The following is a 27,907-nucleotide window of genomic DNA, read 5'->3' on the forward strand; positions in this document are numbered from 1 at the left end:
CATGCATCCCCCCCCCCCCCCCCCCCCCCAAAAAAACTTCACACCCAAATTGAGCTGAAAGTTTTGAGAAGAGTCTTTCTCAGAAGTCCAAGACAACTAGTTTTGGTTCCCCCCACCTTAGGAACGTTAATGACATCTACAACTGATAATGTATTTTTTTTGTTTAGAAATAATACATCAGGAAGAGCTGACTGTACATACAAAATATAGTTAGACCTTTGGTTAAAGGATTTACAAGCTAGTTATATATATGATGTCATTTTCTTTGCAATGTTGTCATTTACTTTCCGTTTTCCATCAGTTTCTCTCAGAGAAGACAACTAAGTATATTTTCTCTACACAGGCTCTCAGGCTTATTTCTTTGCCAACAAACATATCTGGGGGTGGTGGTGAAGAAAAACTATGATTGCTAAGCATCAGCTGAGAGAGAACGGCCTCCTGCCTGTTATACTAGCCCCAGCACCTTGCGATTGTACTATGTTTGGGTAAGTTGAAAGAACTGCTGGGGAACACACACTTGCCGTGCACACAGAATGCCAGTTCTCTCACTTCCAAACGACTCTTTTCTAGACAGGCACTACCTACAATCTAGAAAACACTGCATGTACACCACAGGTGAAGTTCAGCGCGTACTTTCCAGGATTTCCACTGCAAGATGAAAGATTTCTTCGCTACCTATGAGACTCATGTGAAATTTAACTGTTTCGATATAGTCAGAAAATCTTTAAGGATGCCCTTCATAGTATTTTTGCTATTTTCTCAGGCCTTTGAGGCATAGCATGAAGATATCGAGTACACACTCACTGTAGGTGTTTTGAATATCTGATTTTTCCCTCAAGGGTGTAGTCACATGTATCATTATGGATGTTCTGTGCTAAACTCCAGAGTCATTGTACACAAGTAGGTGTGCTTACAGTAGCAGGTGCAAAGACACATGCACTGGTGTCATAGCTGTAACACTATAATGATGCATCACAAGGAACAGCACTGCCAGTACCACCTATGAATTTTTAAGTTAACCACCCTGAGAAATTCAGGGCTATATACTGTAAGAGTGTTATACCCATATCTTATCACTAAAATCAGGATATTCAGCTTCAGTTTACTGGTTGCTGTGAGGAAGAAAAAAAAAAGAATAAATACTGATATTGACTGAGAAATATGACCAATTATCTAGAATTTAATCTGCAAAAAAATAACTGGAAAAATATCACTAAAGTCATATCAATATCTGTCTTTTCTTCCCCTGGTGCTACTGCAATTGTTCCCCAAAAGCCTTGTGTATTTTCATATTCTCTTCCTCACTTCAGCCATTTCTGGAACCAGAAAATTTGCACCTTATCTGGAAGCCTTCGTAACAGAAGTTACAACAACATAATTGTATACAGAACAAACTTTTTGGGGGTAGTCCTATAAAAACAAGCTGCAGTGTCCGTTTTTAAGCATTTACATTCTTTGTGTTTAATAGCAAACCCACCTCTTGTTCACTCCATTTCTTGGTAGAATCAAGCAGGGAAAGATTATAGAACTTAAAAACAACAACCACCAAAAGATCTTAAGCTAACGACTGTTCAGCTTCATTGTGTGATGCCACCTAATCACTCACTGTCCAGGACATGTTTTGCAGCAGCCTTCTTCACTGATTATTTACTGCTTTGTAATTTTTGTTTATTTGTTAATTATGGTTCTGGATATCAACATGGTAACAGGTTTCTCTTGCCTTTCTTTTGGTTTATTAATAGCACAGTGCCAAGTATTCTCCACCGTTGATGAATATTGACTTGCAGGAGCTTTTTGCCAGGCCATTGGCAGGGCACATGCTTATGAATAACTGAGTAGTTAAATTGATTTACTAATCAGTGAATATATACAGCTTCCAATAGCTCTGCAATAGATGGTCAGGCAAATTATTAGATGTGGAGTTAAGTTTTTCATATTTAAGAATCTAAGACTTAAGTTTTTCTTTCTAGAAAAGAAGTATCTAGAAAGGCTGGCTCATCTCCTTCCATCTTTCTTATAGGTGACTGGAGGTCTATATAGCACAAGCCCCAGGTGTTATTGTAAAATTAGAAGATACGAAACCTCACTCCTGAAAAAACACGACTACTTAGTATTTCCTTTTCAAGATAGCTCTCTGTGCACTCTCCTTTATAAGAAAAGAATGGAGTGGCTTCTTCCAATGCAATTTCATTATAAATATAGAAGAAGAGTGTTTTATTAATGCTCCATAGGAAAAGCTGGCCGGATACGCTAACTACTTAAACTGCAGCCTCTAAGCTAGTTTCCCAGAAGTTTCCACCAGATGAGGTGCTAAAGGGGTTCTGTAGTTGCTGGCACAGTTCACTTGCCTTTCTCTCCAACATAATCTATTCCAAAAGCAGAACATTTATACTATAGAAGAGACAACACTGACGCAGTAAGTAAAATGGGACAAGATGACAGAGCTTTTTAGTTTAAATTAGCCAATGAAGGGAAGGGTGCTACATGTCATCTTTCTAAGACAGGTGAAATAGGAGTGATTCCAGCCGAAAGGGTCAATTTATATGCTAACATAAGCCAACAACTCTGCCACCCCCCACACCCCTTTTAATTGGAAGTGCAACTAGCTACATTTTTCGTAAATGATGGAATTTTCTCTTTTTCTGCTTGGCTTTCTCAACAGTGAGAGTGACACTGAAGTGCTGCATCACAGAAGTAGCAACAGAGAGCTATAGCTTTGAAAAGTACCTGCTCAAGTGGCAATTTTGCTTATTAATCAGGAAGGAAACAGACAGTTTTGAATGACAAATATGTGCAAGACAGCATTTTAAAAAGACAGTATTGCCTTACATTACAGTCTGATTAGAATTTTTTCAGCAAAGAGATATGTTCTTTTTTGCAAAATAAGAATTTTTCCAATTCAGTTCCAAAAATTTTTCTATATGACTTGGCCACAAAGCTCACAGTTTCTGATACAGAAAATCTCTCATTTCTGCAAATAGAAATGAGGAAAGAGAGAAAAGTCCACACGGTTTCTCTTAGTTGCAAATGTAAAATGAAGTGGTTATCACTGAAAAAAAAAATCAGAACTTTATATAGATTGAACGTCACACTACTAATTGGTATTAAATTTACATTATTATCAAATTGTTAGTCTGCTTTAAATAAAAGCTAGAAAACAGTTACCAAAGGCTGTCTGTGATTCTGTTAGATGCTACTCAAGAGCTCTAACTTACTAGCTTACTCATCCAGATTCATAAGAAATGGCAACTATTGGATAAATTGCAGGCCTATTCACTAATCATTAGCTTATTCTCTTAACTGACCAATGGTTTATCAACCTTGACTCTCAAACCAATATGCAGTTACCCCAGTAACTATAGGCATTTGGCTAACTGCAGAGAAGTATAAGGGCCCTCAAAAAAAAAAAAAAAAAAAAAAAAGTGCACATAGAGAACTGCTGCCCCCAGTTATCCACATCATAGTATTACTGTGATTACTATAATACCATGTGTATTACTATATCAATTCACAATTGAAATTTTGTATTTTACAAAGCATGACAAAGTTGTGGAGACCTTTAAAATTACACCACTTTATGAGCAAACCTCCATTTTGTGAATACGTTCAAATACTGTCTTTTAGACCCAAAGCACAGTCCTCTCTTTTGTTCAGGGCTCATCCTCTGTCAGGCAAGAATTCCAATTACTACGCACACCATTAGGAGTTTTCAGGTTTTGTCTCCCCACTTCTCCCTGTCTTGTGACTACCACAACAGAGCAATCTTTTAGTCCAATATTTGCTTCTCTAGATTACCCATAGGGGTTTTTAACCAGAATATTTCTCCTGAGAAGAACCCAATTTCTTCCATAGTCTTACATTTCAGACTGTAGATGAGCATAAGCTTTTGCATACTTGTTTCCAGATAAGTTTTAACAGAATGAGACTATGAAAAAAAGCCTATAAGAGTAATCTTTAAATATCAGTCTTGGTTAGATTAGGGAAGAGACTTTGTCTCCTCTGTTTTCCTTTTAACATGCTGAACTTCTGCAACTTAGTTCAATTGGTCAAGACCACACCATGTAATATTTTTCTTACAATTTGGCTTTTTATATTTTGACAAGCAATGAATAATTTACACTTACTAGTTCTTGAGCAATAAGCTTTAGGTACAGACCCATAATTTAATTGTGGGCGACTGCTATAGATACAGTTGCCACACAACAAACAAATTGGGACTTTACACCCACAATACAATAAATGAGTTGTAGCTACAATAACTGACAGGTGCTAAAGAGGATGGTTGGGAAGACGTGAGAAGTAGTGTTCAGTGAGCGAGCAGGAAATAACTTCCTGATTCCTTGAGCAAGTGAAGGCTACAAAGACAGCCTGTGTTACTAGGAGAGAGTTTTAAAATTATAAGCATTAAAAATTATTAAAACAAAGCCTCATAAACTCATATTTTGGGCAAGACAAAAAAAGATGAGCAACACATCATGAAAGTTACTGTTTTAACACTGTATCAGTGGTATAGTATCTACATTAAATTATTTTTAGTGCATTATTGAAACCCCAAATTTTATTGTGATGTGGTATGCTTAAATTTGAATAGTTTGAAATCTTAACATTTTAAAATGTGCAGTTTCTTGTTTCTTATCTTTTCTACCTAGTGGGATTTCCAAAAGGTGCCTAGAAAAGAAAGGTATGCAAATTCCATATTGCAGAATAACCCAAACTACATAAATTCAGCTTATGTTCCTAAATACTCGTGTAGCCAAGTCTGAGGGACTACAAGCTTAGAAATTTAGGGAAGTAAAAAATTAGAAAGAATGTTGACCTACATCAACTTATCCCTTATTCATAAGGTTTGTATTATGAAGGCAGTATATTCTTCTACTTCCTTAACTTACTCATATTAAGTTATTCTGTATTAAAGTAATATAGAGAGCTTCAATCAGACTTGAAAGATACAGATATGTAGTACAAAAGCTCTGAATCGGCTGGAATATCCAATTTTCCATTTCATTCTCTTGTTTCCGTCTTCTGCTCCAATCTCATTTGATAGAAGAGAGCATTTTCTGACATTTTTACTTGATTTTTTTCCCCACTACTTCTCCAACCTCTATGCATTTTAACCTCTACTTAATTTTTTTTTTCCCTATTTCTTTTCCATTTCTGTTTCTACCCTGCTTTGGGGTTGGTATCCATTTTAGTGTCGTTATTACAGGAAGACCATGTTCTGTGTTTCCTTATGAGAAGGAAGGATTGACTGTGTTTTTGATACAAATCTTTACATCAGACTTGGCAGTAAATATGCTCTACGTCACCCAGCAGGTTTGGGTTTGAACTGTAAAATGACTCAGTGCAATATTCAAGTAAAGATTCTCCATGAATTCTAAAGAATATTGCATTTTAGCCATCTGAGCCTTGTAGTCCTTTCATAATTATGTGCAAGAAGTTTAATGCAACATGACTGAATTTAGAGTAATACATAATTTTTCATCTGCCACTACTAACGGTGAAGTTGCTACAGGAAGCACCTGAAACCTTGGTTCCTGCCTCATTCCCCTGTTCATTATTCAGAAAACTGATTTTAATATGAACTGTGCCTGCAAAAGTTACAGCTTTATATGTAACTATCGGAGAAAGGGGAAAAGGGAGGAATCTTGTTTTAACACCTTCTTTTACAGCCAAGAAGTACCTAAAGGCTAATGGATGAAACACAAAGCTAATGGAGGAGGCATGTACGTTTAAGACGAATCAAACATAATTAATTGGCAGATATGCTTTCCCTTCATTTCTGCTGTAGATGATACAATGAGGTAAAAAAAAAAGCACCAGGGATTTCTGACTCCTATGAAGTCTTGCCATCTATGGATGGCTTATGAGCCAACTGTCCTGACTGTGGTTAAATTGGTAAGCCATGGAGGGGAGGGGCTTGTTTGTTTTTAAACAGGTCAGTTTCAAGATTAGTTTAAATTTTTACATTGGATGTTTCAATTTTTTATTACTCAAATAAACACATTTACATTTTCTTGTTGTCCAAAGACCTGAACACTAGAAATCCAGACCACTGTAGTACCTCAAGTGGTGCTCTTAATATTAAGGCACTCCAAAACCATTTAGAACTTGGCCATTGTTGGTTTATGTAGTTCATTGTGAAGAGTCAGAATAACATCTTAAGTATTAAAAAAATGTAATGATCTACTACTGACATCTGTGGGAATGTTGCTATTTATTTCAGTTAATACAGGATACAGGAAGAGGCCTTATAATATAATATTAAGCAAGAGAAAAGTAAAAAGTTACAGAAATATTCCAGATAACACGCACACAGAAAATTCTGGAACTTGCTCCTCTCTGCTTCTTTGCCAGTCTTTAGACTGTTGCTCTTATAAAACAAGCTAGTGTGTCAGCTTACTTGATGCTCAGGAGAATACATTCCAGAAAAGCAGTTCACAAGCATATCACAAAACTTAACTGGTGACTACTGACCTCTTTCTTGGCAAAGATTACATCAGTATTATGCATGACAGAGCTGTTAGTGGTCAATAACATGTCTTTTGGCAAGTCTAAAGGAACTCACAGAAGAGACAATTCCACAGTGGGCTGCACCTATGGTAACTCCACTAAGGTTAATAGGGTCCACAAACAAGCAAAAAATCACAGCAAAATTTGATCTAGTCTTTACACATCTGATACTGCTCAACATGCTTCTTAGTATTTTAAAAATACTAAAAGGTGCAGTATTTATCTTTTTTTTTCCCCCCTTTTTAAGCAAAGATACTTTTAGAGGCATCTGGGGTGTATCATATTACTTTGCTGAATAGTTCAGTATTGTAGCCCAGCTTCAGAACTATTAAGACTTTTTCAAGAAAATGCAAATGATCTCTCTCGGACTCCTAACCACATTATCCTGCCTTTTCCAATGTTCATTGACTTTCCTTATCTCTAAATTAAGTATCTATCAGAGTTATGCTGGAAGAAATCCAGAGTTGCTGTTTTCCTCAAGAAGAAAAATTTTTCTACAGTAACGGTTTAAGTAGAAGATGAACAGAAAGCAGTGTTAGAAGCCTGACCCTGAAGAAGGCCATGTTTTCTCAATACAGTATATCTAGAAAAAAGTTTATAATTGCAGGGAAGAATTTATAGTTAAACAAAATTATATTTTCAATCACAATTCTGTATTGTCCCCAATAATAGGAAAAACCAGTTATTTTCAGAATTCAGCTCAAGACTACCCAATGACAATATCTGCAAACAAGCAGACAATATCCCACAGTCATACAAAGTTCAATAAATAGATTACTTCCATGCATTTGACCAACTGCTCGATTGCAAAAATTGTAATTATGCATTTGTTGATATTTTTATAAGACTCTGTATGGTTATTACTTTCAACTTTCTCATACTTTTGTTCTATAGTTTGAAACCAGCAACTCTGCTTTCTGTAAACAACCTGCAAAGCAAATACAGAAAGCAACTACATTAGGACTGTTTGCTTTGTACTGTTTGCTGTTCTGCCGCTCCCAACTTTCAACAGAGAATGTTAACACTCACACAAAAGTGGTTTCAGAACAAATCAAAAATGTATGCAGGCACATAGAAACCAGTGGCCACCATTCAAGAAGAATATTTGCCCTCAATTCTGCTTCAGTAGAATCATTAAGAACACATTTACTAAAACCATCCTTTTTAATCAGCCGAATTAACATACTATTGTGAGTTACAGGAGCAGATGCATGTTACATCACTGAAAAAGTCCTACATTGCCCATAATCAAAAGTTCAGAGACAAGACACTTTATCAAGTTATTTTTGTCAAAAAGCAAATAAAGGCTTTAAACAAAGGTTTCCTATTTACAGTATAGTTCCTGCTTCTTTGTTTTGTAGTGATATTGGAATCTTTTGTCAGAAATGTTACAAATACTTTGATTGATGCCAACTTCACTTTTGTAGATTGAGCAGTATCATTTCAATGCCAGCCAAAGGAATACAAAATGAAGTACTGATGACAATCTTTCAAAAATTCACAAATTATTTTCAGAAAAGTACAGAACTTGGATTAATTTTACATTAATGTAAATGTACTACATCTTTGACTCTACAATTTCTCTTTCAAAAGCTCAACTGGAAAATAATGCATCTGCAAACTTTTAGTGATATACTTGATCAAAAATACTGAAGTAGAACTAAACTCTTCACAGTGGAACTCATCCAGAATATTGTTTTAGTTTAGAACTGCTGTCATACGCTAGGACTCCTCATACCAATATTCTGTTGCAGAAATATTTCAACATTCATCTCTGTACTAAAAAAAAAAATCAAGCTACACATTTTTCCATATCTATTTATCATAGAATTATGTGATCTTAAAAAAATAAAATACATGCTTTTGGATGCATAGGCAGAAATATATTCACAAAAGTGTCTTAAAAAATAATAGACCTTAAAGGAATCTAATTCCTTCCACTTATGTGTTATTTAAGAGTAAAACGCACTTTTTCCCCGATCCTTCTCTACTTCATATTAGTTCTGCGAACTGCCAGCAGGAAAACAAAAATAAAGTTTATATTTTGAAGTAATTTTTAAAACTGAGATTTCACTTACCTAGTTCTTTAGAAACGGGAGAATCAGCTGATATATCCCCAATCTTTGCAAGACTATCATAATATGCTCTTCCAGCCACTACCATAGCTGGGGGGAAAGAAAAAAAGTTGTTAAAAAAAATCAAAGTATTTTCCATTTTCATTAATCTATTATCCTATGAAATCCTGTAATCTAGGGCACATAGTAAGGAAGAAGGGGTATATGGCAATAAGGAAATTCTGCTATCAGAGAAAGTTACACAAGTCCCTGTGCTACCTGCTGATTTGTGAAACCAGGTAACAAAGATAGAACAGCAGAATATATTACTGAAGTTTCAGCCTGTTATTCAGTTCCAACTTTCATGCATATCCAGGAGCAATGAGTGTCCAGTGGGTAGGTTTAGCCATAAGCCATTGGTCAGGACATAACAAAATTCCTTGGTACAGATAAAACTGTTGGAAAAAAGCAAAATGCAATCCCAAAGATACTCAAAATGCCAAGGTCTCTGCCCCGTATTGGCCAGCCAGACCACTGATCTGAGAAATGGCTACTGGCCATGAGACAATGGACCTACAATTGCAACAAGGAGACATGGAGCCCTTCAAAAGCAAATCATCACTTACTGTTTAAGTTGGCTGAGAGAGTAACTCACTTCAAAAAAAACTATGATGAAATACAGTTCGCCAGGTGGGATATATTTAAAAGAAAAGTGAAATGTGAAAGGCTTAATACATCTGATACAACCACTCCTAAAAATTACCATTACGGATAACACTGTACAGTCATCGTATACTGCAATTACAAATATGATTTCTTTTCAGAACAATACAATGAAATCTGAGGATTCTACATACAAACACCAACTTTTCCACTTTAAGGAAATTTTAGGCCTTAAATGCTAAAACTTCAAGAATCAAGTCTCTGAAAGATGATGTTCAGGTTATGGAGATAACCCATTTGGCATGCTTTTCTCAAATTTTCAACATCTCATCAATGTTCCTGAGATTATTATAAATTATTGTTCAACAACTTAGTGAGCTTAAATGTTGGAAGATCTCTGGTTTCTTAGACACACATGGAAAATTAGCATTGATATGTACAATTTCTGCACAGAGTTATTTTGACACTCCAGGAAAATGCCTACTTTTATCTTCGTCACTGAACTCAGGATGGCAGAGAAATCTGTATTCCAAGTACTTTAAGCAATAAAAATCTCAGGCAACAGGCACATATACAGTTTAGGAAGAAGCCTGAAAGTTTAACATTCCCAACCAAAAAAGACCGGCCCCAATTAACCCTTGGTATCTTATCTTTCCCCTGCCCGCCCCCCCCCCCCGGACAGTTCCCCCCCTTTTATTGTTTATAGTTCAAATCCAGTTTTACAGGAACCAATAAGCTCTTAATATATATCACTGAGGTGTCAGTTATTCTCAGTTAATCATTTCCTGGTTATAGCCGATTTAAACAGCAAAGCCAGTTTTGCTAGAATGAACGCAGAAACATCAAGATTCAAACTGCAGGGAGGCCAGCAGTGAGAAACATTTGACGTATGTAGTAGATCTACAGTGGTTGCCTTGTATCCTCACAGTATCTAGAACTGATCTGCACACCACAAAAAAAAAACACCCAAACTCAAACCAAACAAACTAGCAAGCTTTTATTGAAAGGCAGGGAAAAATACTTACTGAAGTAAGATTTTCATAATTTTTTGTATTAGTACATTTTTAACCTAAAGTGGAAGCTAAGCAGACTCTCACTGTTGACTTTAGAATACTTTTTTCTGAGAGGAATATAATTGGCAATTGCCAATTATAGTATTTTAGGTCTGTATTTTACAGTTTTTACTAGCAAAGGTGACATCTTTGGTTACCTAACAGTGTATTCACTGAGAAGCCTGAAACTCTTCCAAATGAAACAAAGATTCTTTTTGAGGCTCTGTTGCATTACACAAGAGTAATTTCTGTCTAAGCAGCATCTCATAGGTGCTCTATAGTCAAACTTTCTGCACAAAATTATACTGGTGCTACTGATGGAGCAGTATGCCACCCATACACAAAGATCTTCTGCCATGCCAACTCTTCCTATCTAATGTTTTCTCAAGATACCCCCCCAAGTCAATCTTTTATCCTAATACAGGCACTAAACAAAAAGGAAGAAAATGTGCAATTTCATCTGTGCTAACCAAGCTAAAATCAAGAACTCCACTTGTATAGTCTCTTCACCAGTACTATGGCTAGTAAACTACTTCTGCAGAAAAGGAGTTTTGACCTTTTATCCTCAAAATGTATAAGAATACGTTATAAAACTCACAAGAACTAATGATAGTTTATGTTCTTTGTCAGTCTACTCTGACTTGTTTGGAAAGCTGCAAAGTATTTGTTTAGCAACAGAGTATTTACTCCTTGTTACACATCTATTTATACAACTCAGAATTTATAGAGAAAAGATTAACAATTTATCAGAGTCCAAAGATGACTTTAAGGTAGTTTCTCAACAGTTGTTGCAACGTTGTAAACATTTATTCATTTGAAATTAAGCATTCACACTAGATATGCTTTATCAGCCAGTCTTAAAAGGCAAACGTGCTTGAATACAACGCCTATCAGCCTCTCCGGCGCTGCTGTGCAGTTATATTGTGAATTGCTGATGACAAATTGAATTAAAAGAGGCATAATATAATGTATCAACAGTAAAGTTTGTGAAAAGCAGAACTCTCAGAAACTGGTATAAAAATCTTTCAACCAAACATGAAAACACTTGTTATTACTTCTGGTACTACCTATAATCCCTTAGGTTAGGTATTAGGTAACTACAACGTTAATCCATCAGGTTAGGCATTACTGCAAATAAGTCAACAATTCCCTATGTTCATCTCCAGCAGGGTTTGGTTTTATCTTTTTCTCCAGCCTGGTCTAAAATTTGCATGAAGAGAGATTTCAATGTCTATTTGGCTATGCACTACTTCTGCAGTATCACATTTCTCAGAGTACTAGATTACAGGTAGGAGAAAGACATGCCACAGACTTGAACAAAGCGAAATTAGAGAGATTTTACATTGCTTTAATATGGTATCAAGCAGCTCAACAGGTCTGCATAGGTGAAACGGAGCAAGCTCTAGCAGGTCTGACAATATAAGCTTTGGGAATCTAGAGCCCAGTCTTGGAAACCCATTCTTAGATAGATAGTTCCTGTGAAGTCAATAATGGAAGTAAGCCACCACATTATAAAAAGTTTGAGAGGCTGGGTCTTTAGATTCAAATTTATTTATTCCAATTTTGACTCCATTAAAAAGATATCCTCAGGTTTAGTATGGACAAGAAACAAAAATAATAATCCACTCCTGCAAGTCTTACTCATTCAAGCTGTTCTGTCCACAGGGTTACTTAGGTAGTGATGTGTACAGGTGACCAGGAACAGATCTAAAAAATATCTTTGGAAGATATTTCCAGGGGAAAAAAAAAAGATAACATCTAATTTGCAAAACTTTGGGTTTTTTTCCATTTATATTATTATTCTAATGTGGGTTATTAGACTTTATGTTCAATTTATTTTGCAGTAGCTCTGTGCCTAAGTGTTTGGGATGCAACTTCTGCAGGACAGTTTTAAAAAAAAAAAAAAAAAAAAAGGGGGGGGGGAAGGAACAAATGTTTGGGTGTTTGCTTTTTTTTTTTTTTTTCCCTAATTAGACACACCCAAAGTTCAACTTGGAAATTAAGCTTATACACAACCCTCATATCCAGTATGTATATTAAAATTCAACATTCTTTCTAAAGTTTGCATTTGGAAGACTTACCATTAACAGCTTTTTCATAATTCTTCCCCAGATTTATTAAATTCCTCAGTCCTGGATTGAACTGTTCCATAACATTCTAGTGAACAGAAAACAAAATTTGTGTTATAGCCAAGGCAATTCAACAGTGGATGAAAGTATTTATCTCAGTGTTACTTAGATCTAGTTTTATGTTTCATAGGTACAGCATACATCTGAAGAGTCTGTGGATGGATGAAAAATAGAAGACTTGGAAGAGGAGAGAAAAGGATGGAAGGGAGAAGAAACTGAGCTCTTAAGATCAACAAACTGGAAAAAAAACCCCTATTTCAATAAGGGTAAAAAGGAATCTGGCTGTTTATAATACAAAAAGATGTCAAGAATGTGATAAAAGCTTGTACAGATCCTTCTTTTATGGTAGGTGATGGTGAAATAAGAATAAGAGAAAAACATTTATCCACTACTTGTTTCATAAGGTCAGATAATAACAAGAACTTTCTGACAACGGTTCAAGATTTGAGCTCTTCCCTGCCCTGCCCCTCGCTGAAAAAAAAAAAATTAAAAAAAAAAATGCTGGGAAAAGGAAAACAAGAAAATAAATTTACCAGATATCTGATTAGGGGAAGACTAAACACTTCATTAATCTTTTCTAAGTTACAGATAGCATTTAGGGAAATCAGTTAGGATTTTATTTGTTGGGCTTTTTTTTGTTTGTTTGTTTGAAAATGCTGCCTTTTATTGTGCAAAGTCGTAGTTCTTTCAGAAAGAAAATGAAAATGATGACTTTATTTAAATAGAAGGAGTTAAAAAAAAAAATCTACTGCAGCTGCTTTGGCCGTTAAATACAATTATTGGCTGAAACAACCAGAATCTGAAATCCAGCAGCTCCAAGCATGACTACTCTCATACCTAGCAAATTCTATAAACTGATGAAGTGGTAGAAATTGTGACTGGCAGTTTCACAGTGCAAGAAAATAGCTACACCATTAAACAGAAAAGTTTCAAGTCTTTGCAAAAAATAGAAAATAAGTTAAGCCATGAACTATGAATCCAAATTTGAATTTGCCCGAAGTTGGGGGGTGAAGAATTGAGGAGAAGAAGCTTTTGCCTGCTCCAAAAAGGAAAATCACCCACAAAGTTCAAGTTGTCCCTACACATAGGAAAGCTTCAGTTTCCCTCTTTCTGGTCTAAGACAGTAACTGTCCCTCCTCCCCCACAGATCAATATTCCAAAATTACTTTTATCTTGTTATGAGCACTGAAAAAAGAAAAAAGATGACATGCTGATATAAACACAGTAGTTATTCACTCCTCAGAATCATGCCCTTTAAGACGTCTCAAATATATGTAGCATAAATAGCAGTATTCCAAGATATTGGATGTTGCAGCTAACTTCTGAACAATGCTAAGTAAGTTTGAAAGAGCCCTCTGAGCTTCACTTATTTGGCGGCTTCTTGGTTTCTTCAGGTAGAATCGCTATTTGAATTAAAGATGCGACATGTTTGTTTAACAAAACTCCCTTTGTACGCATGTAAATAACCACTGCTGAACAAGTATTCTAGAATTTGCCATATGTGCCTGGTCATTTAATAGTCAAGTAACCACAGTGTTCTAATCCTTTCTTTTTTCTCTTCCATACAAAATACAATTTCATATAACACCAGCTGCTAAGTCTCAGGAACAATTTGGTAATGAATATTTGCTTTTTCTTTTAAAATAAAATTAACACAAGCCCTCTATTTTCATAGAGGAGAACCTTAAAAGTTTTTGCAGATTCTAGACCTTCTTTTCCCAGAATCTTCCTAACAAAGATATAGCTGTGACATTACTCTGTAAAATTTTATTGTCATGAGAGGAAGGTCATGTGATACCCAAAGACACCATTCTGTTATTCTTACTATTTTTATGACACAACTCACATCTTTCTAGATACTGTTCACACAGCAGAACTTTCAAGTTCAAGGAATTCAAAACAGACACTTTCTGTTTACAAGAAATACAAGACACAAGACAAGTGAAATAGTATCAAGCTTTTGTCTGTTATACTACTAACAGAATGAAAATATTTATATTTAGTACATACAGGGACCCAGAAAAGGCAGGAATACTATCACATTTGTCTTATTTTCAGGCAAGGTCATTCAGACAGAATTTTATTATTATTTTTCAAATATAGTGCTATACCTGAACTCCAGTCAATTTAAAAAGTGAAGACAAAAATTAACTCCAGATTTCACCAATAATACTTTTAACAGTCATGTTGAGTAAAAAAATATAAATATTGAAAAAAGATATAAAACTGTTAGGTTCCGATACTGGTATAGTATATATGACATCAAAAGCAGACACAGAACAACAATACCTAGCCCCTACTGCCTTTATTTGTACAAATTAAATGCAACTGGGATTGTTTTCCGGTCTATACCATTAAACTCTTACCCACCCAAACATGATCACTGCAGGTGAACTACCTATTGTCCCCAGGCCCTTGATTTGTGTTAACTCACAAACCACATCCAGAAATCATTTGGGAGAGCATGTTTCAGGTCGGGCCAACAATGCCAAGGGCTATTCTAACAACTTAACAGTATGGATTTTCAAGCTCTAGTGTCTGGGAACATCCCTCCTCCCACCCCAACTCTTTAATTTACTACTGTAAATGCTGCTGCTGTGCCTCTGTTGCTGTCGCCATATCTGAGGCAGTGTGACTGTGAGGCTTTTGTTCCAACAGGTAAGTTATCTCTTCCTATTCCAACTTCTTGCCATTTCTTCCCGGCAGTGTACTAAAGATGACGTCTCTTGGCATATATGGAGTCAGTGAATCACAAGAAAAAAAAAAACCAGGTAAACTAGGGGATTGTATTAGGATAGAGTCCTGTATTCTAAGGATATGGGGGAGAAGAAAGGGCTACATGACGTTGAAGCTGTGTGTATCCATGGCAGGTAAGAATCCCAATGTCACCTTGAATTGCATCCATATACTGAAATAATTTTCTTGAAAGACGAAAGACAGTTCCTGTCCCTGCTTACCCTGCTCCTCGCAACAAAAACTTAGAGTAAAATCCTTACTGCCACCTACCCCCAAATTCTAATGGTGACATAATAATTATTGGTCTTGAAATACTGATTTTTAAAATTACTCTTTTAAGGATTCAGGGGTTAAGATTCCAGTTTTCTTGACATCTTCTAATTCAGATTTCAAACAGAAAACAGTGATTGCACCTCTGTCATTAGTTGTTTTCATTTAGGAAGTAGTGAACAAAACCCAACAAAAAAAGCCCTCGACAGCTCCCCTCTCTGAAGCCAGACCCCATAGCTCTTTATTTTCACTAGACAACTTGATATATATCGGGTATTCACGTATAGCAGATACAGACCACATTGTGGAAACACAACAGGTCCACTGAAACACAGAGAACTCTGAGGAAGAGCTCCAGTACATCAACATCTGCTCAACATATATGTAAAACTGCTGGGAAAGATGAAGAAACAATTTATAGCTCAGTGCCTTCAGTAGCTGGAAGGCATACAACTAATGGATCTTTTCCCCATTAGACCAAGCAGTCTCTGGAAGTTTTTCAGCCTTTGCGCTGCCACAGTGGTTGATTGTTAGCAGAAGTGTCTGCACCAGTTTCTAGACGTGAACGCCCGAGAAGCAGCAAAAACCTTTGCAATGGAAATTCCCCTTTGGAATTTGCTTGGTTTAACCCAGGGTATGGTTAGCTGATCCTCACAGCACTGTGCAAGGCTCATCCACTTTCCTAAGGGTTTGTGTTCAATTAAAAGATTTAGCTTCCCCCCAACACTGGGTCTCCAAGATGATCTAATGAAATAATTCTTAGATGATTTTCCTCTCTTCAACATTAGAAAGAAGCATAATACGTATTTTTTTCTTTCTACTGAAGACTAGATTCTTAAACAAATGAAAACCTGGCCGTGCTTCTAGTGCTCTTTTTATACAGTTAAACCACTGTTGCTGTCTTTGAAGTACTGTCCAGGAAGAAATATCTAGCACACTTTTTCAAAAAGAGAGACTGTCACTGGCAACTCCCTCTTCAGGATCAGGTATAAATTTGATATTTCCAAGACATTTCAGATCAGTTAAAGCGATTGTAATATTTTGTTCAGCTTCAGAAGTTATAGGGGGAAAGAGCCACTGAGAAATCAATTTGTATAGCTGTTTTTTCTTATGATGTCTTACAGTTTTACAGCTTCTTTTACTTGCAGTCCAAGGAAAAGGTCATGAAAATGAGTGGGACTGAACACCAGTGCAAAACTGCAAGTCATACATTAAAGCTAGATCTCAAAACTTCTAAAAAGGTAGAGACAGACGAACAAAGAAGAATTTCTGATCAAGAGAACCACTAATTTTAAATTGTCAAAAGTCTCAGAAAATATCACAGTCTTGTTATCTGCCATGGGATGCCACGTACAAAGACATGGGAATAAAACTTCTGTCCAAATGGACGCCACAAAGTAAGAAAAAACCTGGGAGAGACAAAGTGGTTCACAACACATCATTTGCCTGTACAGTGAGGGACACACACCCGCCCTCCTAATTGTCAATCCAGTGTCCTATATTCTAGTGACACACTACCTCTCATGAGCAGAATAATTAACCAGAAGAGAAGAGGAGGCGCATGATCAGATACTCCAGCTTTCTATTATTTAGGATGAATGGAAATAAAGGGAAACACTTTCAAAACAGGCAACTGGAAACATCTTTTTATGCAGAGAATTTTAGAGTTGGCAAAAGCGACCTTCCAAGAAAAAGCATACGAGAAACCTATTCTGGTCATTTGAGTCATTAAATACTCATATAATCTGGTGTAGGAGTTGCTATGTGCCTTTCACCACATGAAACCAATGTGAGTTAACCAGCCTGGTAGCAAGGAGCTGACTGAAGAGGAACAAGCCTTGTATTTCCACTTGTTGTGTATAGGTATTATATCTTCCGCAGTTCCTGACAGTCATATAAACAACGTTAATCTTCAAAACAAATGACAGCCATTGTGCCTTCCTGTAAGTGCTCAGCTTTGCTTTTTACTTAAAGACACACCTCACAGAACAATAGCTCAGCAGGTATGAATACAACTAAACAATGCATAGACTCCCTGTAGTTTCAAGTTTACATCCTGCAGGCACTTTTGCCGGAGCGGATAACACTGTATTTGGGTAGAAATCTGAAATTATAGAACTAGCACAGAAAAGTAGATCTTTATGTCTAACGTTACTCGTATTACCATCACTATAGCTATTCATAGCTAACCCTCGTATAGCTACTAATAATTTAAATTGTTATTCCTCAATTTGGAAAACAGTAAAATTAAGTTTTTGGAAAAAGTCTTTAGTGTTGCTACGCTATGTCTGAGAACCCACTTGAGAAGATTCGAAAAGCTTTATAGAAAGTAAATCATACTGTGTTCTGCTGTATTTGAACCATTTTGTACATGACTGCATTTCATCTCCTCCTTTAGCTTTTTAAATCCACAATACGGTTTCAGACGGGCACAATTAAGCCCTCAACACACCTCATGTTAAGCTATCTCAGTTGGAAGTTAGCTTAATATTGTTTTAGAACAGGTTTAACAGAATGAAAAAAATAGATCAGGATGCCAGTGTTTATTCAAAAAGACTAATTCTTATGACTAATTATTAGTCAGCTTGATGGAACATTTCTTATTTCAGAGAAACATTTATACATATCCATCAGCATGTTTCAAATACAAACTTTTTCAGGTTATGAACACATGACTCAGGACAGACTAAGTAAGGTCAAAAGAGATAATATGCAGTAAGATAGAACTGGACTTTATACATACACAAACACCCAAAGGCTCCTCTTCCCCCAAGTTAGATTTATATTTCAGTGACACAAGACAACTGCCTTACTGCAGCATTTGCTAGGACCATAGGTTAATTTTAATTTTGGTAAATAAGCCTGGGAGTTTAATCTAATAGCAAGTCTTTTTAAAATACAGAAACATGGAATTTAGGACTTTAAACTGAATTTACCAGATATATTTCCAGGATAAAACAATATAGCCTACTAAAATAATTCTACATGCCCCTGTTGAGAACGCATGCCCCTCAGGAAAACACAGCACTCTATTGAACAAACGAAGGTGGGGTTGTTTGGGGTTTTTTTGTTTGTTTGTTTTGGTGGTTGGGTTTTGTGGTTGTTTGGTGTTTTTTTTTTTTTTTTTTTAAATTACACTTTGTTTGATAATCAGAATTTCTGGGTAAGATTTACTTGAATACAGAAAAACAGATCTTTAAAATCCAATTACCAACACCAATGAATTACAGCTATCATGCTATTATCAAGAGCTCCGGAAACCTCAAACCACAGGAGCAATATGCGAGCTGCCTGCCCAGCCCTTGGACCACACAGACAGAATGACATGTCTGTAACTCAGTACTTTCCTGTTTTGTCCCCTTTCCCCCGTATTGTGTGTATCATAGCTGGATGCCAAATAGTTTTCCCCCATATACAGCAGATGAAATGAAACTGTATGAGCTGCAGTGACACACAAACACATAACAACTTTCCTGGTGTTACCAACTGACGTAGTCTGTGTGTGAGGGGGTCATACAATGTCCCCTCAACAGCATGCCACACCACTGCAGTAAGTTACAAGGGCAGGGCAATGTCATACCAGTGAACCTCTCAGCAGTTCCTTGGCAAAAGGGAGGCTGTGGCCCTCTTTAGTCATAGGCTTCCACACCCTTAGGCTTCATTTTGCACGTGCCATTCCTATCATGCATTAAAGTGATTATTCAGGTATTACATAAAGAGTAAATGTCAACCTTGATTTTTGTGTGCACACATACACGTATTTGTGGATTATGTTGTTTATTTAGTCAGGTTAGCTAAAAAATGTTGTTTCCAATGTTGTTGCCAGCAAAAAGGATGAACAAGATAAAAATACAAGGGCATTACTTAGCCACCTGATGACTTCTGTAAGTATATTTTGAAGCTTTGTATAACACAGGTTACTACGTATTTAATAAATCCAATGGATTAGCACTGTAAGAAAGAAAAACCAAAACAAAACACGAAAACAGACTAGCAAGGCATTCAATTTAATTTTCTATTATTTTTCCAGGTCACCCAAAATTTGATTTTTTTTTGAGAAGTCAAAAGCCTGTGTTTGGTCCTGCAGCACACAGATGCCATCACTACACTACACTGAATTAGTTTCCCCAGACCAAGCCTTTCTTCTTATTGGTAGGAGAAACACAAACACTGCTCCTGATTTTATCAATACCAGCATGGTGTTTTAAGCACTGTATTGCTAGGATGGTACACAGCAAGAGTAGAAGTTACATGAGCATTATTAAACAAAGGAGAGCATGCTCACCATGCAGCCTAAAGCAGAGCACAAAGAGGTGTTCATTTGTTTTAGATGAGGGAGCTGTGATTACAGTCACAGCAAATGCTGAATACACAGGCTAGTCCTCTCTGCCCTTAAGAAGTAAAGAACTATTTTCAAGATTTTAACTTTGATATGGAAATAACTGCTTTAAAAGTAGACCCAGAATCCATTCTCCATCTGAAGCAGCCTTTATACCTTATCTGGATAAAGTTTCAATTTTTAATGAGGGCAGGGCAGGAGGGTTTCCAGGCCTGTGAGTACTAGCTATGTGATGCAACATACCAGACCTCTCAAAATACCCACATAGAAGACATTTCATCACACTATCAACATTAACTTTGTATTACTGTGTTTTTGCTGGTTGTTTCAGTCTTAAGTATCCCTTCAAATTAGTTTAAAAAGCAAAACAAACGGCTAAATTTTCCCAGGAAGTAAGTACTGAACAACAAGGAAGGTTTTGTTTATTTAGAGGTCTGTCATTCCTTTAAAGCCTACTTTACATTATATCCATTAAAACACACAAGAAATTTTCTTCCCTCTCCTCTGTAGAACTGTTTTAGCTACATTCTGGAAGTCAATAGACAGGGCAGGACATTCCTTTGTCAGCACAGCCCTGAACAGTCAACTTCCCAGGTTTCTCTTCTGTGAGCCTGTATTTACAGGCTGCTCTTCTGAGAGAACAGAATTTATGTTTGCTTATGGCCTTGCCATGAACATAACTGATATCAAAAAGCACCAGACCGTTTAAGATGACCTGCACCAATTCTAGAGGACAAAATTCATAGCCAAGTAGTTTCTTTTTTTTTCAGTAGTTTTGCATGAATTTGATATCCAAGTCCAAAGTAACCAAACAGCAAATACAACATGACACCAATACAACTGGACTACTTGAAGGAGTAAAGTTGACTTAAGCGTGATGGATAACAACAAAACTAACAGCAAAATACTCCAGTAAATGTTTTTAGAGACCTTTGAATGATAACAACATCTTCAGAAATATGAAAACATTCAATAGTAAACTGGTAAGATTTAGTAAATAGTAAAATAGAACAATCCCCCAGAAAGCCCTCTTTTGGGCTCAAAGCTGCAAATGCATTGCAGCTGTAAGTTCATTTGCATGATTAAATGCATTTGCAAATTTAAGTGCTTTTTCTAGTACAACACAACATACAGAATGAGGTACAGATCCAGTATTGCTATTGCTACTCAACCAAGTATGTTTCTTAAGGGAATTTTGCCCAATTAGAATCGGTGTGTTTTGGAAGGGCTGAGTTTATAGAGAGAAAGAGTTCAAAACAAGTGTCTAGTGCCCACATGCAAAATATTTTTAATTCCACAAATAACAAGGCATTTTGGAAAGTTTAAGTCTACTGACTCAAATTAGACTACCCTCACCAGTCGGTGCTTTGAGGCAGTGCTAGGGTGTACCATCATATATCTGATTTTCAGCTCGGGACGCAGGCAAGCAACTTAATTCAGCGTTAAGCCTTTTTTTAGGCTCCGACCCGTATGAAGAAACGGTTCAAGCGGAGGACCACAACCACCACGATCTCCAAACCACCTTATCATTACAACACACTGAGGGAATTATGGCTCGCTGGAGAACTGAGCCTGCTAGAGAGGGAGAAACCAGTCTTAAAGCCTGCCTTGTCCCGGAGCTGTCGCTCCCAGCTGTAAAGCGGCCCAACCCGTGCGGTCGGGGCCACGGTCGTGCCCGCCCTGGGGGGGGCTGCGGCGAATCCCCGCCGCCTCCCGGCGCAGCGCTCGGGCCGCGGGCGGGAGGCGGCCGGGGCGCACACCGCCTCAGCCGTACCGCGGCGGGGGGAGCCGAGCCTTCCCGCCGCCTCCACGCCGAGCCCCTTCGGGTTCTTTACGAGGGAGCACCGAGCAGTCTTTGACACACCGGGTCGGGCGAGATCACTCACAAGGGAGGGAAAGAAAAAAAAAAAACCCACCCCAAAATAAAGTTTGCTCCCTTTCTGCGTGAGGAGCCGAGGCTGCCCTGAGCCCTCCCGCCGGCCCTCGCCTGTGGGTGGGCGGCCAACGGCCCCAGCCGCCGCCGGTGCCGGCCAGCGGGGGCAAAGGTGGCCGTCGTCTCCTCAGGCGAGGCGGCGGCGGCGGCGGGCAGCCCCCTCCCCGGCCCGTACTCACTTTGTAAGTGCTCTCCGTCAGCTTGTTCACCTCCTCGGGGTCCCGAGACATGGTGCCGGCGGGGAGGCGGCCGGTGGGAAGAGCTTCGTCCTCCGGAGAGCGCCTCGGCCCCAGCCCAGCGCCGCCACAGCAGACTCGGCTTCTCCCTCGGCCGCTAAGAAACTGTCAAAAAACTTGTGGAACCAGCCGGGCAGCGCCGCCGGGGCGGGGCCTGCGGGGCCGCGGCTGCCTGACGCGGCAGGACTGGCTCGGCGGGCGGAACGGCGGGGATCGCCTCACCTCGCCTCGCCTCGCCTCAGCGGGGAGGGCGGGCGGCCCGCGCCGCCTCTACCTGAGTTGCCGCCGCCTGCTGCTTCGTCCGCGGCGCCTCCCCTCCCCCCTCCTCCTTCCCGCCTCCCGCTCACAGGAGCCCGGGCCCAGCCTCTCCTCCACGGCCTGGGCGCTCCGGTCGTCGTGGCCCCGCGGAGCACCTCTGTGCCGGAGCGCAGCCTGGGCCCTTCGGAGGGCCCTTTCAAGGAGGCAGCTCTGCTGGGGGTGTCCGGCGAAGTCGGAGGTAAACGCTTCCTCCCAGCAATTAAGTGAGGGTTCTGTAAGAATTAATTAATTAGTCGTGTCAGAATGAATTCGTGTCGCCCTAGCGGTGCTAGTGAGGCTGGGGATGGTCCCCTTTCTCCCTTCCGCAGCAGCCCCACGCGAGGGAGAGCCGTGGGGGTTGCCTCAGGGCCTCTCAGGCAGGGACAGCAACGTCCTTCTCCTGAATCTCCGTCCAGTGCACCACCTGAGCTGTGCGCTACACATTTAAGTTGTCTATTTCTCTTAAATATACACCAATAACACAGTGCACCCAGTCGTCTTTCCTCTGTGAAATGACTCATGAGGCCTTCATGGGGGGGGTGTGTGTGTGTGTGAGGGAAGCTGGGGTAAGCTATAAATTTTTGTGGACCATAAATTGTCCAGAGATTGTGAGATTAATTTAAAGTATGCTAGTTGCAGTGTCCTTCTGATAAAGTAATACCAGCACTATCTTGAAGGACTTTGTAGGAATTTCATAATCTTGGGTATGTAAAACTCAGATGCAGTGCTAGGTGTTGAGTGCGTGAGGCGTAATCAACATCCTTACACATTAGACATCCTTCTCTTGGTCGCTGTCTCTCCCTCTGTTTCCCCCACTTTATTGCAGCAATAAAATCGTGGCAAGCATGCAACAAAAACCGGACTTGGAACAGAACCCTAGATGTTGGACTCTGGTGTGGGAGGAGGTTGTTATCAGGTTTCGAGAGCTGTAAAAATGTTTTCATTCAAGCAGGTGGAGGTGTTTATACCTTTAGAGCTACAACTTACCTTCTGGGAAAAAAGTGGGCACTTAGAGTGTTGTCTTGAATACAGCTAAAATAGTGGGCAGAGAGGGAGTTTTATAAAACTTAATACTCCCAGGTAAAGTCTTTGCAGCTTCTGGTATTCATGGTATTAATTGCCTTCCTGTAATAATCCAGTTTATAATGTTATCCTATAGGTATAGTGAATTATTTGGGGCCCAAGTCTACACTTCGTGTTGTACACTAAGCAGTGTTTGCTCATACAAACAATCCTCTTGAATGTGATGTGGCTGCTTGCCTAAGCATGGGATGAAGAATCACACTGTTTATTCCCAAGTCTTTTGTCTGAAGAGGTTTTTTACAGCTCCGGAAACAGACTGTGCCAGGGTGCTACTGCTTTTGTGTTACCACCATATGCCAATGTGTGAAAAGGATGTTCCTCCCTAACAGGCTGGCGTTCAAATTTGAGGGCGCGGGTACCCAAATGAAGAGGTAGAAAAGGACTTTTGCTTTCCTGACTCCTGCTAAAGGAGCTGGGAGTATATTGTATAGTAGGGAGTGTATTATTCCTGTTAGGGGCAAAGCATTTGCCTTATTTCCTCTGAACGTTATGGAACTCACCTAGGATTCAGTGTGTTTGTTTCCATTTGGCATGCTAAGTTCAGTCATAGCAAATGGCAAGGTAAGTATTAATGAAATATGCATATCAGAAAGAAACGATACAGATAATTGATGTAGGCAGAATTGTTTAAAAATATTATGATACTTAACATTGTGGGGATGCTCAACATTTCAAAATATACATTTCTAAACGTCTTCTTACTTTGTAAGCAGATATAAATATTTTAAAGGTCTGCTGAACTTAATATTCTCTTGTGTTCTTCTTGACCTTTGGTATTAGTTTCTGCAGTCTTCATGTACATACAATTTTTAGTGTTTTTATGTACTCTTCTCCAAGTTTTTAGTGCTGTAGACTATTAAAAAAACAGAAAATAAAGATTGAAATTAATAATACAGTTGTGAAGTAGTGGAGGGAAAAAAAAAGAAAACAAGAAGAAGCAGTTTTTAAAGAATATCTAAGTGGGAAGTGAAGCTAGCAAGGAAGAATCCTTAATTTGGGGTAATGATTGCTTCTATTAATTCATCTATGTACAGATTAAAATAAAAATTACCATAAATAATTGAGACAACACAGGAAAAGATGTTAACAGATGGAAAATAGCAGGACTGACCTCTCTTTTAAAGTAAGAGAATTAACAATGCTTTCTTCAAATTTCTGAAATGAGCATTAGAAGTAATAATATACGGAACCATTATGAGATTAGGTTGTGTGTTTATTGAGGAGAAAAGCAACAACTGTTTTATTGTTGAAATTCGATGCTAGTATAAAACAATAGTGTGGAAAATAATTTTTATATCTTTATTCATATTTTCCTTTGTCACTACACTTTTGTATTGTTTTTCCCAAATCTTTAGACTCTTACAAGTATATACAGCATTTGGAAGCATTTTCTGTATTTTCCTCCTGTTGTAGTGTTAGAAATATTTTAGGTACCAATCATAATAATTAGTAGTATTGCTCTGTCCTAGTTCAGTGTTGTGTTTTACTGTGTGACTGAAAAAGTTGAAACTTAACAGGCAAATCCAATTCTTAATTTATAAGTATCTAGGCCTTTCCTATAAATCATAAATTCTCAAATTCACTCAGAAAAAAAAGTCTGCTTGAGCTTGTAATACTAATGCTAATATTTCATTCTTTTAATAGGAGATTTTTGATCTTGCATTGTGTTAAGATTAGTGTTACGTTACTGACTTAGCTGGAATTAATCCCGATATGAGCAAAACCCATGAATTTAGAGCGGTTGAATGAGATCTCATTTTTGCAAGTTACTTAAGGATGCTCTTACATTTAAACGTGTGTGCACTAGTCCTCTAGTTAACATACCAAAGTGGTTTGTCTGATCAGGACAGAATACTTAACAGCTTGCAAAACTGAAGCCTTAATGAATATATTTTTATGCTCTGTTGCCTACATACTACTGTAAGCCTTTATAATAAACATACTAATATGAGATATATTACTTTTATTTAGAAGTTTCTGTTTTATTGTATTCATCAATAACACTGAATTTTGGGTGCAGCAGTGTTTGAGTACTCAGGATTGTGCATTTTGGAATTGCTTCTTGGAGACTCCAAAGAGTACTTGCTAACTTTGCGCTGGGGAGGAGTTCTGAGCATGGTTCTAGCTGTAATCAGTAATCATATATGCTCTCTGAACTGATTGGAACTAAAATTAATCTCATTACTATTTTTGATGCTTACTTTTAACATATATTGTTTTGCTGGCCAGAAAAGATGAAGAAGGAAGTATTCTTACTTTGGTGGTGAACCGATCCTGTGGTATTTATCTTTGTACTGCATCTCAAGCAATAACTGCATCTCAAGAATAATTCAGGTTAGAGGGAATCTGGCAGGTTAGTAGCTTACCTGGTCCAGTCTCCCATCAGAGTGGGGTGAATTTCAACATTAGGTTGCTCAGGGCTTCATCCAGTTGAATCCTGAAAGTCCTCAGGAAGCAAAAGTTGAGGAACAGAGCTGAAACAGTTCTATTTGAAACAACCTGTAACTCAGCAAGTAAAGAAAATCCTTTACAGTGTTATAGGAGACAATATTTGTTTCGTGTTACATGGGGCTATCCCCGGAGGTATGTTACCCATCCAACTGAGTTGCCTGTCCTTAACAGACATCCTACATGTTGTAACTAGAGCTTTGATATTGGACTGTAACACATTGCTTATTGAGAAAACAAAACTCCTTCCTCACTACCTGTCATCTGCCTCACATTACGCTTCCCTGATGTCAAACAGAAGTATTTGTAGGCCTGTAGTTATGCATAATCTCCGACAGGCCCCCTGGCAATTTAAAAGAGAACGACTTGGGACTTCAGCGTCTCCTGATCTAGTCCTTGCGATGGCTAAGGTCCTTCTGGCCTTTCACAGGTACATAGCTAGCAGGAGCAGCCAGGCACAGGGACTGGCCTGGAGCTGAGGCCATATGAATCTGAACCTATCTTCCTGCATGTATTTCTGTGAAGTGCATGCTCTGGGCCCAAATCTGGCAGTTGATTCCATGTTGGCCAAAGGCAGAATCGCATAGATTTGCTAGCAAAACTGCTGTTGAGGGACTAACTCAAAACAAGTGCTTACATTTACTCCTTAAGGAATGCCAGTTCTCCTTTATAGTATTTTAAGCTTTGGAACATGAGTAGCAACAATAAAAATTTTCCCATGCATTGTAGCTTTATAGAATTGAAATTGTAATGAGAAAATGATATCATTGATGTATCTTTTGAAAAAGTACACACTCAGAAATATTCCTTTGAGTAAATACATGTATTTCTTTAAAATCAGTAATATTTTGATGTATGAGTGTTTTCCATAAGTGTCTATTTGCATGTCAGTGGCATATTCAAATATTCATTGAAAATGTTTTAAACATGCTGTAATGACCCATTAATGTCAGCTTATCATTGGGTCTTTAACATGTGTTTTAAATAGCTTAATATGACTGTAACTAATTACATAAATTGCAGCTAAGCAGCAATCGCATATGCATGATATAGCCAGCTGTGGGCTATTTCATCCCCTGTGGTCATTAGCAGACATTTAACTCAATTAAGGAAAAAAAAAAAAGTACACAGTGTGTTATTTAGTGATATCAAACAGCATTCAGAGTCGGAGTAAAATTTTCTGAACAGGAAATTAAAGTGACTCTACCAGCTTGTTTTTCTGATTGATATATATTTTTTGTTCTCTGTTGACACTTACAAGGAATTTTTCAAGTATTTTAATCCCCTTCAAGCTGACAATACAAAAGCACACTAAAACTCACACAAAGTGTCATTTGAAAGAAGTATATAAAACTTTTGAAGGCTTACTGAACCTTTTGGTCTGATTCAGCTCTGGTTAGTTAAATGGATTTACTCCATTTTTAAACTGATGCAAGCAAGCACAAAATCATTTTGTTCCCTACTGTTCATTGTCCTGAGCTGGTTTCAAAGCAAATGAGCTGTAACTCAGACCCACAGGTCAATTCAATAAGATAGTGAGCTCTCTGATCAAGGAAGATACTTAATCAAATGCGTCATTTAAACATGTAATTAATTCACTGTACTTTATGGAGTGGGGGGTATGGAGCGGGGGGGGGGGGTGTGTGTCAAGGAAGTGCAAAATCCTTATTGCAAACTCTTCTTTCTCCAGACTGAAAATGGGATGATGGTTTTGTCTTGGAGATAGATGAATGCTTTGGATGCTTGTATTGTGTGTCTCAATTGTCTCATGTTGCAAATTATTTTGGCAGTATTACAAGATGAATTATAATCTGATTTCTTCATTGTGGTTTATTTTTTGAGACTGGAAAGAATGTATGGTATAGAATAATGCATTTTTTAAATTTTTTTTGAGATTTCTTATGATTTAGAAAAAAAATTAGCATTCAAGGGAATTTAATAGGCAGTACTGTTAGGAATGCTAATCTTTTTCTGCTGCTAATTGAAATGTTTAATTCAGAAGTGTTATACCCACACATTTTGTGATTGCTCACTTCTTGCTAAAAGTACATGTGCTTACTTTAATTCATATGCTGTGTCCACTAGATGGCAAGCAAGCTATGCACGATAGAACAAAATAAACTTGCATAATCTTTATGCTCAAGGCTTTCTCAAAGT

At 38.0% G+C, this 27,907-nt stretch overlaps 1 protein-coding gene across 1 annotated transcript in view; it reads right to left on the reverse strand.

Annotated features, from left to right (window-relative positions):
• The window catches only part of BAIAP2L1 (BAI1-associated protein 2-like 1), a 42,291-nt gene extending 20,324 nt beyond the window's left edge, over positions 1 to 21,967 (reverse strand). Inside the window, exons 1-3 of the mRNA XM_010570237.1 lie at positions 21,866 to 21,967; positions 12,361 to 12,436; positions 8,589 to 8,675 (exon numbers count right to left, since the gene is read on the reverse strand). Of these exons, the coding sequence (XP_010568539.1) occupies positions 8,589 to 8,675; positions 12,361 to 12,436; positions 21,866 to 21,916 (214 nt within the window). The 5' untranslated portion in view covers positions 21,917 to 21,967. The remainder of the gene's footprint in view (positions 1 to 8,588; positions 8,676 to 12,360; positions 12,437 to 21,865) is intronic.
• Positions 21,968 to 27,907: the final 5,940 nt, after the last annotated feature.

Source organism: Haliaeetus leucocephalus, unplaced genomic scaffold, assembly GCF_000737465.1.
Source record: "Haliaeetus leucocephalus isolate CR32 unplaced genomic scaffold, Haliaeetus_leucocephalus-4.0 Scaffold295, whole genome shotgun sequence".
NCBI lineage: Eukaryota > Metazoa > Chordata > Aves > Accipitriformes > Accipitridae > Haliaeetus > Haliaeetus leucocephalus.